Consider the following 15318-nt stretch of genomic DNA (forward strand, 5'->3'; position numbering starts at 1 on the left):
ATACGTACATATGTATTATAAATCCATAAACCCTCTCTCAAAATTTGAAAATACCCTTCGACCAAACTCAATATCCGCATCTACGATATAATCTTTTGATTCCTGTTTTTCAAGTGATATTTTAACTTTGCTAACGCTTTCGGTCATTCTAGCGTTGCAGGGAACATTTTGAACAGGAAGAGTTAAAATGAGTACGAAAATTGAGCTAATTTCCAATTACTATGCATTCAAGGTTTCATTGCGCTCATACATTATAAAGAGAGTTTTAGGAGATCTTAGCGAAAGGAGAGTGCATAGGAAGCGGATATAGACTATAGGTAAAAAGTAACAGTAACAAAGAAATGTGTTAAAGGGAGAAAGAGAGTAATGTTCAAAAGAAAAACAGGAAAAAAGTACATTGTAGGTATTTACTAGTTTGATCTTATCATTTATGTAAAATGTAGCTTACAGTTTAAATGCCATTGGAAACCACGATAGCATCAAGATTTATTGTAGATGCATATGGACTTCGTATTTCTACAGGAAGATTATCTTGCAGAAAACGGAAATAATACGATTGTTATGAAAGAAAAAGAAAACATACAGCCTTTGTCTTAAAAAGAAAGAATTTTCTGCTCATGTAAGCGTATACAGCTTTCCGCATATCCAGTGGTATCTTAGCAAGATATTACTCTCTTTCTCTTACATTCAGTTTAGTACAGAAAAAAACATTAAAGGACTATTTAAATATAAACATATGTATTTTTTTATATATAATATATTTTATGTTGTATAAGAGAATATAATAATTTCAACTCTTTACTACTATTAATCTTCTCTCTTTAAAAATGATTTTCGTCCTCCTTTAAGGAAACTATTTATTCTAGTATGTCCCTGGTATCCCACAATTGTATAAAGTTTTTCAAGTAGTAGTCAGCAGCAAAATGCAAGAGATTATCTAAGTATGAACAATTTGAAGCATACTGGAAATTCATAGCTCATAATAATTTGTTTTTCATATTAAAATTTTGAAAAATAGTTATATATAAATTTCGATTTCGTACAAGTGATTTGCTATTATATAAAAATTGACTAAATACATATGAATAAAGAAATATTTAAAACAATTAACATATAGATATTGCGCTCGTTAACCAAGGATTTCTGTTCTACTAAACATCTTATGGAAAATCTTAAGCTAATAAAAGCAAGGATTGTAATTATTATTGGTAAGTTTTTTCTATGCATATTTAAAAAAATTGTATTTCTATTTTTTTTCAATAATATTCGATATTTATACCAATTTAAATCATATGTTCCGAACTTATACATTTATCTCTATTGATCATTACATTATCATTATATGTAGCTAACACATCTGTCTACATCTAAGCGCATAAAAATATTAAGATAAGACATTCTTGGTTTGATCGGTTTTTGATATGTATATACATACAAACATGGATAAATATATTATATATAAATGTATAGAAATATATTATATACAAGTATATATGCAAAAATTTATACCATTAAGTTAAAAATAATTAATTTTGGCTTTGGGTTACACCTACAATCGACTGCTCTCCTTTCGATCAAATATACATAATAATATATATATACATAACTCTATATATATCTCGATTGGTTATAGGTGATACAAACAACCGTTAGGTGAACATAAATATTATACTCTGTAGCTATATTATACAAGAGTTAGAGGATACATTTTAGGATATAGTGTATGGTATCTTGATTTACCATATTGTTTGCTCTAATTCCACGAAAGCAGAAATCATAGGGAAATTGTAATTTACATATAACCTTCTAACAATCGGTCCTTTAATACCTTTTTTTTGTTTTTCTGGCTTGAAATAAGTAACTTTTAATAATAGGAGACATTCCATAAATAGAACCAAAAACTTATTTATATGATGTGTTCGGTTTAGTATTGTTTAGATACCAGTTCCGAGATTTTGAATTAATTTTGCCAGAAACTTGTCAATGCTTCGGAACTCGCTGAATTTCTCTTAGCTTTCGCATGATTTTTCGGGTCTTGTTCCCTTCCCTAAAATTTAAAATTCCTAAAAAGCTAACAATACAAAATAATGAAACGCTTTTATTAGCAAAATAGAAAAATTCCAATTATTTAGAGTTTTAGTATATATAGTATATTTTTAATTTCTCTTGTGCAAATTCGAAAGTCGCGTACTTATCAATTGATAAAAGCCACTGGTTTGGCATGTTGTATGGGTTCCTTTGGTTGTTGTTGTTTTAATCGAATCAGTTGACGTGTGTTGCTCGCTGCTGTACGTGTACGTACAGTGGCACGAAAGCCGCCATTTCCGTCTACCTCATAATAGACACTACGCACATTGCCGTTGGGCTCCAGCAACCCATACTCGCCAGTTACCCTCGTACCGTGGCGCTCTTCGCGATGGTGTAAATGCACCATAGACTCCGGATGATCGATGTAGTAGTGATAAGCGTATTTCAACTGAAAAGACAAGCAATAACCGAAGTATTAAGTATTACCAACACACACACACAAAGACATGTAATTAGCTAAGATGTAATTAACTGGGAATTCGTTTGAATTTGAGATCTGCTGTGTGTCAAGTTGCTAGCGTCTTTGATAATTTGGTGTGAAGTCTTCAATTTTACCTCACATTTGGTACCTTGGCCGCAAACTCATTTGCATATGGAGATAAATATTTTTTCGTTTTCTTCACGCGCAATTTCGATGACGTGCTGCGTAGCAAATCGCCGTCACATCAGCTCATTTCTTTTCGTTTTTAATTACGCCAACAATTTGTTATTTAATTTAACTGCTTTCATGGAGGCGCATATAGGCCACCCGGCTGGACTTACCTCATCGTTGTTGTGCTGATTTTTGTAATCTGCAGAAAACTCCGTATAAAGCGTTGAGCTCTGCTGGGGTTGAGCGCTTGAATGTGGCAACAAATTCACAGACAATTGAAGATATATGAGGATGGTAAGAAAATCGAACATTTTCATGGACTGTAAATTAAGAAATTGTGCAAATTTGCATGCATGAATATTTTTATGTTTATAAAGTGTGAGAAAAAATTTTAGCAAATGAACTGATGATAAATTGCTGCATAATTTTTATAAATGAAATATTAATTATGTGAAATTGTAAATATGTATATAATTAATATCAAAAAAACTAAGAATTACAAAATATTTTTTCTTCATACTTGTAGATAAAATTTTTTTTTCCAAATATTTTTTTTTATAATAAGTAAATGTTATATTGACATCGTATCAAGCCAATTATTATTCTTTTTTATTTTTCATAGCAACATTTTAGTTTAAATGAATTAAATTAATTTATTGCAAAAATTGAACAGCCATGCCATATTTTCTGATAGATGCAGACAGTTCACATCAGAACAGGTATCAATAATTGGCTTGTTTTATTTTTGGGATGTAATCCACAAATTGTCAGGAAGATGGAAAAATATTAAAGCTTCAGATGAGCAATACCATAAATAAACTTAAAATTTTGAAAAATAACACACGTTATATACCTATATACAATTTTTTTTTGAACTGAGAAAATTATTTTTTAATTCAAGAATAATATGTAAACCTTAAAAAATATAATTTAACGTTTTTTGCTAAGAAAACAATTTAAAAATAGTTGTCCAGAAAATATTTTTAGAAAAATAATCAAACATTTTCGTTACATCTTAATATTTTTGACTGCTTTCTTAACAATTACAGGAACAATTTTAATCCAACTTCGTATGTATATTAAAATTTGACAAATGATTAAATCTTGAAAGCAATACTAAAGATAAAAACTATTTGGCATATTGGTGTTCTAATGTGGTCATTAAGTTTCTATAAAGACTTTGACGTCATAGAGCAAAGTATGCTAATTTAAGCAATAATGTATGCTCAGTTAAAATTATTTTAATCATCTTATTTCTGAAGAAATTTGAATCTTACTCACCACCTCATACTTGGTTTTGACTAGAATGAGGTTATATAATATATTGTTCTAGTACTAATTACATAAATTGAGTTAGTTTATATATTTTTTCTGCGATCAATAACTGAGTATAAGTAACTACTTATTAAGTTCTTAAATTCCGTCTGATCTTTGCGATTCCGAAAATAGGTGGCTAGGGGGAGAATAGAACGTGTGCGGAATTTCAGATTGATATCTCACAAGCTGAAGAACTAGCTAAATTGAGAATTATAACTTGGCTATTTGAAAACCGAACACCTAGTATTTCTCAGTATATACATAACTATTAATATAGCATGTATAGTTATAGTAAATTTTACACTGATCAATCATTTGCACCTTAAATTGCTTCATAGTAAAATGAAGGCAAGTAATTGGAAAAATTCATAACATGCCCAAAACTTTACTTTTCCTATTACGTGAGCGAGTTTGTATAAAAAAAAACTACAAGTGTATATAATTTCAAGCAAAAATCACTAAAACATATACATACAAATAATATATACAAAGGAATACATATATAAAAATAGTTGAAGATTTATCCACCGTTATATTGAAATAATCGGGCGTGACTGTGTGATTAAACTGTGCAGTGAATGGGCGGTAGGGCCAAGCAGATAGCTATTAACACCCGGCGACAATAAAAAAAAAAACAACATCAACAAAAACAAAATAACAAAACTAACAATCACTTAAGCTAACCATAAACCGGCTGCAATTATGACAGCACACAAAAGCTGGCGATAAAGCCCAACTATCTCCTCGTCGATTCAGGGAAAACACCCATTCTTCATCGCAGCAAATCGCCAAGCATCTTTGGATACGAGTGTGTTGCATGTGTACACATATATTGTGCCTCATTACATGTTTTCATTGCAAATCACCACAAAAGGTGAGGTCAAACGCTTTGAACTCCAAAATCATTCAATCAGCAGCGTTTGCAGCAAGCACTTGCAGAAATGCATATAAATATATAATATATACACAAATCCATTTATACATACTTGTATGTGTGAATGTATATACAAAGTAGGATTTTTCGTTTATTTTACTTTCTTGAGAAGCCTTTGCTGAGCTCTTAAACATTTCAAATTTCAAATCGTGAAAAGAATGCAATTTCTGTGTGTTAGTTGTTTGTGTAACTGTTTAGCTGGTATTTGATTTTTGCCTCCGAGCTTTCATTGTGCCTTACTGACAGTGGCGATTATACAAGTATAGCTGATGCGATACGACACGGATAAGCCCAGAAAGGTGTTGTAATGTGGCTATAAAAAAGCTGGTATGTTCCTGCTTATCTATACAGTCACAATTTTCAGTACCATACCGGTTGCAAAAGACTAATTAAGGCCAGGCTAAGGATGGACATTTGCTGATTTATCAATTGTTTGATTTATATCGATAATTCACTCACCAGCTAGATGTTGGAAATACTATAATGCTTCTACGAAAAAAGTTGGTAACAGCTCTATTTAATGGGTTTGGGTTTGGTTTAAGGAGTTTCTAGAAAGGCGTCGATAAGGTCACAGTAGATCACATCAATCGAATCCAGGATTAGTTAATACCCGGAAACGTCTTATAATTATTTGGTATTTACCTACCGAGAAAACCGATATGCCCTTAAACCATCAGTCGGAGACAGTCAATAACAGAACATATCTGTGAAGACGGTGTATGGATGAAATGAAGTATAATCGGTTTTTACTTTGTTAGAATAATTAGCTTTAGATTTCTTTGCAGATATATACGTAAGTCCACAGTTTAAAAACCTATATGAGGTCATAAAATGCGACAAGCATAGTATTGGACCGTATAACCTTATTTGGTGGCGTTAAGTTGTCTGTATTTCTGACATGTTCTATATTATCAAAATTTTCCATTTTTAATACATCTAAAAGTGGTTTTGAAAACCAGATATTGTTATTTAAATTAAATCAGGTATAAGACTTGAACTAACCTTAATTAACTTAACTTAATTTTTTATTGGCAAACTTTAAAGCTGTACGGGCAAATATATTTCTGTCAAAGTAAGTTAGATGGACATGAGGTTAGAGGACTATTGGACTGTCTAAGCACTATCAAGTCTGTATTAATAAAAAATATCTATAGTAATTTGCGTTAAGGGTATATATTTGGAAATCAACCAAAATTATACCAACTACCAGCACAAAGTGATATATTTTCTCGATGAAAATGATTATACGGTAACATTATATATTACAAAAGTTAAATTTTCTGCATGATGAAAGAACAAAATATTATTGTGAGAATAGAAAGCGCTATGAGATTTGTTCTGTTATTATATGTATTATCAATCTTCACCATAACTAAGGATGGAAGTTAAGTCTATGAATCAGACCCCGGCTTTACTCAAGCAGATGAACTGAAATAAAAGAGCAACCACATTTTTCGATGAACTTCACAACTATCTCACTCTTTTCTCTCGATAATGAGATGTATTTAAATAAATTTACCATAAATAAGTGAAAAAGTTACTTAGTCAATGCGAAATTCGTTTTTCAAAGAACCAGGAATGTTTTTTATCATTGGTTCAGTTGGGAGTTCTAAAGTATCTAGTGAGAGTTAGTTTACTACTCCTATGCTTAAGAATGGACACAAGTGAAATATTGTCATAATCAGTCTTAGAAATATACTTACATAGTAATAAAAAGTGTGAAAGTTACTAAACAAGCTCGATACGAGGCCTTGATTTTGAAGTTCTGTCACTACTTTTTCAAGTTGAAACACCTAGAACAACTTTTCATTTGAAATTGGTCTTAACATACTAACTCTGACATTTGCGCAGCTACTAAAGTAAAGCAATTTTTATGCATGGCTGAAGTGAATCGTTAAAAACTTCATTGCAGTTTTGTAGCTAGAGAAATATTAGCATGCTGTATTTCCAAAGGAAAAATATAAAGTATTCGTTGTCCGCCAATAAATGTTTAATAATAACATAGTTGATTTTGATAACACGTTAGCACGGTATCATATATAAACGTTTCTTTTACTATTTTTTACTAAAATGAAATATAAGACCTACTTTTTTGTTCACCTGTCCGCCCAAACCACTTAGCACATAGCTTATTTATTACACTCAGATATAGCGTAAATTTCTTAGAGATCACTAAAAATGATTTTAATTATTAGCTCATGTAAAGTGTCAGCGAAATTTCTGCTTTGGAGAAATGAGTTTAATCTCACAAAATTACACAATAACCCACTGAACTGGCTTCCTCCTTCACCAACAGCAATATTTTAACATTTAATTGGACTATGTTCATATATATGCATGTATGCGTGTGTCTGGGTATGTTTGTAAACAAATTACATGATAAATTAAGTATATGCAATAAGCAAATTGGAATGGGAGAAATAGATAAACATAAAAAAAGTGGAATTAAGTAAAAATGAGATGAAAGCTGAGATATTATTGCTTTTCGGTGCAAAAGTGCAAATTAGTCTGCATTTTAGTGTTAACCGTTAAGTAGGCAAAAGTAGAAAACAGCATAAACTTAATTTAACTACAAGTGGCGTAAAAGCACGTTCATTTAAAGTAGGAATAATAAAAAATAAAAGAAAAAAGTAAGAAAAAGTAGCAATTAACGGTAAACATTAGGTTGTAATACGTTAAACATTTGCTATTTGCAACATGTGGCAGCATACACTAGGCTTACGCGCTTTTGATATAAAAATGACGAAATTATAAGCATTTAAATTTTAATTTCATTTCAAATGAAAATATATGAGAAAAGTTAAGCAAAACAAGAAAATAATTTTAAATTTAGTTGCACCGAAACTTTGATACCCCTGGTGCATTTTTTATAACATAAAACGGTATAAAAAGATATTTGTTATAATTTTGATCGTTTAGTTTGTATTACAGCTAAAAGCTATAGTGAACAATTTCTTCGCGTTGCCTTAAACAATAATTCATGCCAAATTTCTTGAAGATATCTTGTAAATAAAAATTGTTCCATAAAAGAACCTGATTTTGATCAATAAGTTTGAATGGCAGCTATATGCTATAATAGTCCGATATCAGCGATTCCGACGAATAAGCAGCTTCTTGGCGAGCGAAAGGCATGAGCCAAATTTCAAATCAATATCTCGAAAATTGAGAGACAAGTTTGCGTATATACAGACGGACATGGCTAAATCGACTCATCACGCTGATCATTTATATGCGTATATACTAGATGGCGGCTCCGACGTCTCCTTCTGGGTGTTAAAAACTTAATATACGCTGTATAGGCTATAAAGAAATGCAACAAATTAAAAAATATGCCACAAAACGAAGTGACTCATATCAACAAACATACTCATACATATTTCTGTGTCTATTAAACTAAGTATGAGTGTCACTGTGCTTGTGGGCCAAGAGATAAGAAACAACTCCTGTTTCATCCATATATGTACGTAAGTACGCTTGGCTCTGTGGAGATGCGGTAATACCTCGTTGGTTGGAATGTAGACAAGCATTTGGGCTTGTAAGCGGCACGTCGCCGCTTGTGCCAAATGGATATAAACGTAATTTCATAAAATAAACAAACAACTGCACAAACAGACATTTGTATGTGGCTGCATGCAACATATGAGCTCCGTCAAATTGCAAGAAATTTGTGGATGACGGAAAATGTGCGGCTAATGCCGGGCCAGCAGCATGTGTTCCATATTATTTCGGTGTGTATTTTTTTCGTGCGGCCTGTGGACAGTTGAGTGGTTTGTTTGAGAGTACATTATGGGTGAACGTCTGCGGCATGCAAGATATGATAATTCGTAATAAACAAAAAATTAACAAGTGTCAGGTGTTGGTTAGCTAAGGAGAGGCTGTTAAATATGATAGCTAGTATTATGCCTTAGACGTGGACACTTGAGACCCACAGTAATATATGAATAGTTTGGAATTTACAAATAGCTTTATAAGAGACCATTTTCGGTAGTTAGATAGGGCGAAGTGGTGGTGTTAATAGCTGTTATCAAATTAGTGCAACATTTGTGCGAATTGGTTGAAGTTTATATCAAGATAATGGATTACACTACTGAGAAGTGGTAAAAGATTTAGAATATTGTGTTATGGTACTAAGAATTTAAGTCTAAACTTTATAAATATTTTTACTTATAAACAATGCGACATAGTATGTGTTACAGTAGGCTCAGAGCAATGCTAAGTAGAATAGTTTAATTAAAATTTTCTGTTTTCTTAGGCTCATTCCCGCTATCCCATAATCATGACAAAAATTACAAAGCAATAAGAAATAACGGTGTAGTTTACAGATCAGTACTCTTTTAATGGTATCCTGGCTACATTAAATATCACTAGCGAATAAAATTCAATAATAAATATCCTGTAGAAGTGGGTTAACGAAGATGTCTAACCCTCTCTCTTACTTCGCCATCGAACTTGACATAATTCCTGCAATGATTAGTAATACTCTAACTTAGTATTAGGTGTGAACGAGAAAATTTATATTAAAGGGCACGCTTAGTGTGATATTTTGAAAAATCAGAATATTTATTTTTGCATATATCGTTAGTTTATATAAAATAACATACTAAAATTTAATATATTTCAAAAATTTTTGGAGTTACAGCTTAGTCTATGTAGTCAATCAGTTTATTTTGAAACGCGTTTTTATCGAAACAGAATTTTTCGAATTTGCTGCAGTGATTGCTCGAAGACAAAATCTTCCGATTGCTATCAAATTTTTTACATACCTATACTGTATATACCAGTTCTTCGTACAATAGCATACCAGTTACTTGGTCTGATCCAAAAAAAATAAGAATTTTGACATCTGCGAAGACTAGTTTAAATCTTTTTATGATATATAGCCAGTCATTAGATGCAGAATTCCATAAATATTAAATAAGTGATAGACGTTCTGTGATTTCTAAGTTCTTGGGTTCACAACCAGTCAGCTTATCACATATTATCTTGAGAGGTCAGATGTTAGCTTGTCTAAGATCTTTCTAGTAGTAGGCTGCTGGAATTTATTAAAGTCTTTACATATTATAAATACATATTTAAATTAGAGCTCAAGATTTAATGGCAGCATACTTAAGCTTAATTCGGAATTTTAACTGGCAATCAAAAGCCTTGTCCGATTGATGTGATTATACATTGCTCAGAGTATAACTTTCCGACCATACTTTAATAAGACAGAACTAACTTTGCCAATGTATGTTATTGAATATTTTTAAGCTATTCAATATTTTCTTGGGTATTATAAAATTTTAACATTAAATTTTTATAACTTCTTTATTTTATTTATTTGTTCATACATAAATTTTACCAATTATTGTGATTATTTGTAAATTGTTGACGATGGATTACGTTCTTGATTATTTAAAATTTATCTAACCGAAACTTTAAAAACATTTATATCCAATAAGCTAACCTTAAATTAAACATTAATCAAATCCCAACTTTATAATTGGTGTGTGACTTAGATATATTTAAAATGCGCCTACATGTAGGCCAACTTTTAGTGGAAGGATACTTGACTAGACTGAAAAACGAATTTGGGCTAAAACAAAACTATTCGACATTAACATATAAACTTATGGACCCAATTTAGATAATATGACTGGCAAAGGTTAAAGTCGGGTCTTTGAAAAATAACAATTATATATCTATTTTAAAGACATTTAAACTTTATAACATCTCTCATATAAGCTTTAACTAAAACAACTATAGAAATTAGAGGAAAATATGAGTGGTGCTCATCATTTTAGTTTTTTATAAACTTATTACCTTAATTGAGCTTAGTTTCAAAATTCGAAAGCAAGTACTCAAGATCAAATTTGACCCGGACTGGTCCATATAAACAATAAGCGCAAACCAAATCGATAGATTTTTAGATTGATACAATTTTTTTATGTTCGTGTGCTGTTTGATCTCTATACGTCAATTAGTATGTGCTTGACAGCTGTTTGTTTACGACGCGAAAGGCGTGTTGGAGGTTCAAAAAACGAAGTAATTACTTTTTTAGTTAGGGTTCATTGTTGCGAAAATTGGTTTGCAACACTCAGAAAAAAAAACGATCTTAGCCTCTTGAATATTGGCAAATCGAACAATCAATTGGTATAAGCAAAAAAACAGATAGAATAACTAGCGGTTATAACACTTTAATGAGCTATCTCATGTTTATATTGAATTAAAGTGGAAAGTTTTGTTATTGCTTTCACATTTCAAGCTTAAAGTTTTTAGTAAAAGAACCTCAACGAGCAGAGAGTGGCGAATCGAAAAGCATAGTACAATGATTTATTTAAAAATTAGTTCAAGTTGCTGTATTAGATTTTAATGCAAACATTTTCTATAAAAATCTGAAAGTTAATTATTGTAAATGTAAAAACTATGTTGATTTCAAATTCAATGTTAAAATACGGTAATTTAGTATTTTTCAATAAAACAAAAACAACTGCCAGTGTTGAACGTGGCAACACAGCACGCCAATAACAACTCCGACTGCCGTCTGGGTAGCAATATTGACTTTTAACTGGCCATTAAAAGGTTGCACATTGCATTTAATAAATAAACAAATGGCGCACATGTAGGTGTATATATACCTATATGTGTGTTTGGGTATTGTATATTTTATAATAAAATAAAAAGTGCTCGCATACAAGTTTTCAATGAGACAAGGAAAACTCTCAGTTGAAGTTCAGGGTAGTCCGAGCACAATGTTGACTATTTAATGTTGTTGCAATGCCATTCACAGTTATTGGCGTGATTTATTTACCCACATAACGGTGCACATGTATATATGTATGCAGTGGGGCAGTGAGTGCATAGCGTGCCACAATGCGGGATTGTGGAGTTTTTAGCACGATTAATGGGCAAATATTTGCATTTTTGCATGCAAACACACACACATACATATGTAGATATGCATACAAAAATAATATATATATCTACATACATAGACATGTGATATATACACATATACATAAACACAATATAATAACAGTTTGTGTTTATTTGCATGCCGTGAAGTGGCGCGAGATGCTTGGCCATAATTTGCTTGTGAAAATTCGTGAAATTGAAAGGTGAAATCAATAGATCTAGGAGAGCAGGAAATAGCACAAATAGACCAATGCTAGCGAGGTAGTGAGTTCGCTCGAATTTGTAGCGAAATGTGCACTCCAACCCAACTGAAGTTCGAAGCAAAGGATGCTGTGGACTCAAGGTATTGCTGGCATGCTTATATGAACTTAACGCCATATACATATGTATGTTTATGTGTGTTTGGTCAGTTTTGTGGTGATTAGCGTTGAGGAAGTTGCACACACATTTTTGTTACCTTAATGGCAAGGTATGTGAGCAGTGCTAGCTATTTATGGGATTTATGATATCAAAAAACCAAATAATCAAAAATTGGGAAACTCATAACTCTAGGGTTATGTAATATTCCCAATTATTTTTTTAATATTTTTTGAAGATATTCATATAAAAATATATATTACAGGAAGTACTTATTATGAAAATTTTCGTTGATTGATCTCAAAGAGTAATTGACATGTAAACTTGCCTTTATAAAAATTTGGTTTCTATTATACAACAAATGCGTTATTATTTAAAAATTTCTTCACCATGCAAAAGAGGGTTGTATTCACATCCTATTCATATTAGTGGAATTACTATTGTCTTTGAAGATATTACAGGTTATACCCTACTTAAAATTAAAAAAGAGCACTTGAAAATAATATTGACAGCCTAACAACGAGCCGATTTAGGTACTATATTACATAGGTAATGTTAAGGTCAACACATGGAAGACTCTCAGAATTTCACAAAAATAATCAAAACTTTTATTTGCAATGTACTCAAACGTTGATAATTTCTTACAAAGTTAACCTACAATTTTGTAATATCTGAAACTAGGTTTATCAATAGTATATACACCGCTATTATATGGACTTGACGCATTCAACATATTTCTAATTTGTCAAAATTGACAATTTATCAAGATTTTTCTATTCTGTGTCGTAACTCAAAAGCTATTTTTTCCCTCATGCCCCATATAATAACCAAAAAACTATAGTAGTTCTAGCAGCTCTAAACTTTTTTTCGGCACGGCGCATACTAAAAATATGTACGCAACAACAGGCTGAAATCAGTTGTTTCTGTTTGCATAATTTTATTCAACACGCATGTGGAAGAAACGCTGTATTGCAAAGCTTTATATTTTATCAAGATTGCCACAGAATAATCAAAAGCTTTTTTACTTAATAAAAAATATTTTATCAAGATTGTCACAGAATAACCAAAAGCTTTTTTACTTAATAAAAATTTTAACAATTTGTCAATATATTGTTAATTTGTCAGCGCACAGAATAGAGAGGGTAGTCTTTAAAAAATCAAAGTAGATCATAACTACAGTGTTTTTTAAACTTTTTTAAGCAAGGCTTGTAAAACGAAAATATTCATTTTAAAAATCAAGAGTATATATTTGAAGTAACTTTTTGAAACAAATTTCTTTAGATATACTGTGTGCTTTAACTGGTATTTGTTTTTTATTTTTATTATTACCCTGAACAGCGTTTATAAATTTTGAAACTATATAAGAACACCCACAAGGTAACGTGAGATACCCTATAAGGTACGTATACTATAAAAATGATCAGCGTGATATCTGAGTCGGTTTAGCCATGCCCGTCTATGGTATACGCGAACTAGACTCTCAGTTTTTCAGATATTTTGGCACACATCCTTTTCTCACTAAGAAGCTACTCATTTGCTGAAACCATCGGAAAACTATAGGATATAGCTGCCATACATACCGAACGATCAAACTAAAGTCCTTGTGCGAAAAACTCTACTCCTTTATTTGTCAAAGTATCTTCACGAAATTTGGCACATATTATTATCCAAGACATCGCTACAATCTTCGAACATATTGTACAGATCAGATCACTATAGCTTAAAGCTGTCATCGGATCGATCAAAATGAGAATAAGGATATTTTTATACACTTTCATGTCATAGAAAAGAACTTGTAAAGGGTATTATAGCTCCGGTTCAGCCGAAGTTAAAGTTTGGTTTTCTTGTTTTGCTTGGAAAATGGTAACTCTGCTTAATTTCTTTTTAGTGTATTTAATTTCAAAGAATTTGATAAGTATTTCAGTTTGATACTAAATAATATCATGTGTACATACAAGTATTTGAATCTTCCAGTGGGAGATACAGGAAATAATGATGATATTTTTAAATGTGATTGCAATATATCAGTGCTTTTTAAACTTATATTTTATGTTTTCTAATTGTGCTCAGTTCCTGCTAATTATAATATTTTTCATGTTTTTCGGCTTGTGGCAATTCTTGAATTTTTTTGAAATACTTTTTAGGTACTTTCCTTTGATGCTAAAATATGCATATGTATGTATGTTAATATTTGTATAATATATTGTTTGGATTAGAGTACGCAAACTTTTTCTACACTTTTAGTGACAAAAATTCTAATTCTAAATTTGCATTTGAGTAGCCAATTTTCTATCATTTAACTATATATAGAACACCTGCTGCTAGCTATTGTTATGTGACACACACAAGTCAATTTTATTTTTTATTTTCTGCTTTTTTTCAAAACATGAAACAAGTGGTGTCCATTTAATTAACCGCACTTGACGTTCATGCCACAACTGATCAGCATTTCGAACGCAAATGGCAATGCAAATGCAAAGGTATATGAATAAATAAATAAATTGAAATTAGCTCACGACTTTTTATGGCATTAAAATTAATAAGTAAAGACCCGAAATTTCCCAATTTGCATTCACTTTTGGCGAAATGTAGCACTTACACTTTGATTGCAGGCACCTCGGCGCTTTAGTGTGTGTGTGTGTGTGTATGCAGGTGGGCGAACAAATCGAACTGTGGGTGTATAGGTATGTGTGTGGGCGCTGTTGAGTAGCCGAACTCCACTTCAATAAAGGGTCACCAATCAGGAGGCAGGTGGTGCCACGAAGCCAATCGATGATGTTGCAGCTTCTATCTAAAGTATGTGTGTATGTGTACTGTTTATTGCACACTTAGATGTAAGGCACCGACAACAATGGCGAGGCAAGTGAAGGTGCATCTGTTTATCACTTTACCGTTACGAAATTTGCGCAATCTTTGTTTGCTTGTTCCTTTTTCTTCGCTTGTTTACATTCACTTCTCGACGCTTACAACACAAGTGCTCTGTATTTGCTGTTATTGTTGTTGTTTTTTGTTAATTCATGTACTCGTAAATCGACACTTTATTTGAATGATCTTTTTCCCGTAGCTCTTGCAACGTTCTAAGTTGGTTTTTGGTGTTTTGAAACTTTTTGCGCACCACCGTTTTAAACTGCTCAAC

The 15318-nt window shown here is 31.6% G+C and overlaps 1 protein-coding gene across 1 annotated transcript; it reads right to left on the reverse strand.

The window, feature by feature from the left end:
• Positions 1 to 2161: 2161 nt before the first annotated feature.
• On the reverse strand, positions 2162 to 15318 carry Cpr62Ba (Cuticular protein 62Ba). Its single transcript, XM_014248317.3, has 3 exons — positions 14782 to 15318; positions 2851 to 3000; positions 2162 to 2476 (listed from the first exon to the last, which is right to left on the reverse strand). Exons 2-3 carry the CDS (start codon positions 2995 to 2997, stop codon positions 2195 to 2197), a joined length of 429 nt encoding a protein of 142 aa, XP_014103792.2. The 5' UTR covers positions 2998 to 3000; positions 14782 to 15318; the 3' UTR covers positions 2162 to 2194.

This window comes from Bactrocera oleae, chromosome 6 (genome assembly GCF_042242935.1).
Source record: "Bactrocera oleae isolate idBacOlea1 chromosome 6, idBacOlea1, whole genome shotgun sequence".
In the NCBI taxonomy this organism is placed as follows: Eukaryota; Metazoa; Arthropoda; class Insecta; order Diptera; family Tephritidae; genus Bactrocera; species Bactrocera oleae.

Coding starts and splice junctions, on each gene's coding strand:
- Cpr62Ba (XM_014248317.3), bottom strand. CDS start 2,997: ATGAAAATGTTCGATTTTCTTACCATCCTCATATATCTTCAATTGTCT. Junction 2,477..2,850: donor ATCAGCACAACAACGATGAG/GTAAGTCCAGCC, acceptor TTGTCTTTTCAG/TTGAAATACGCTTATCACTA.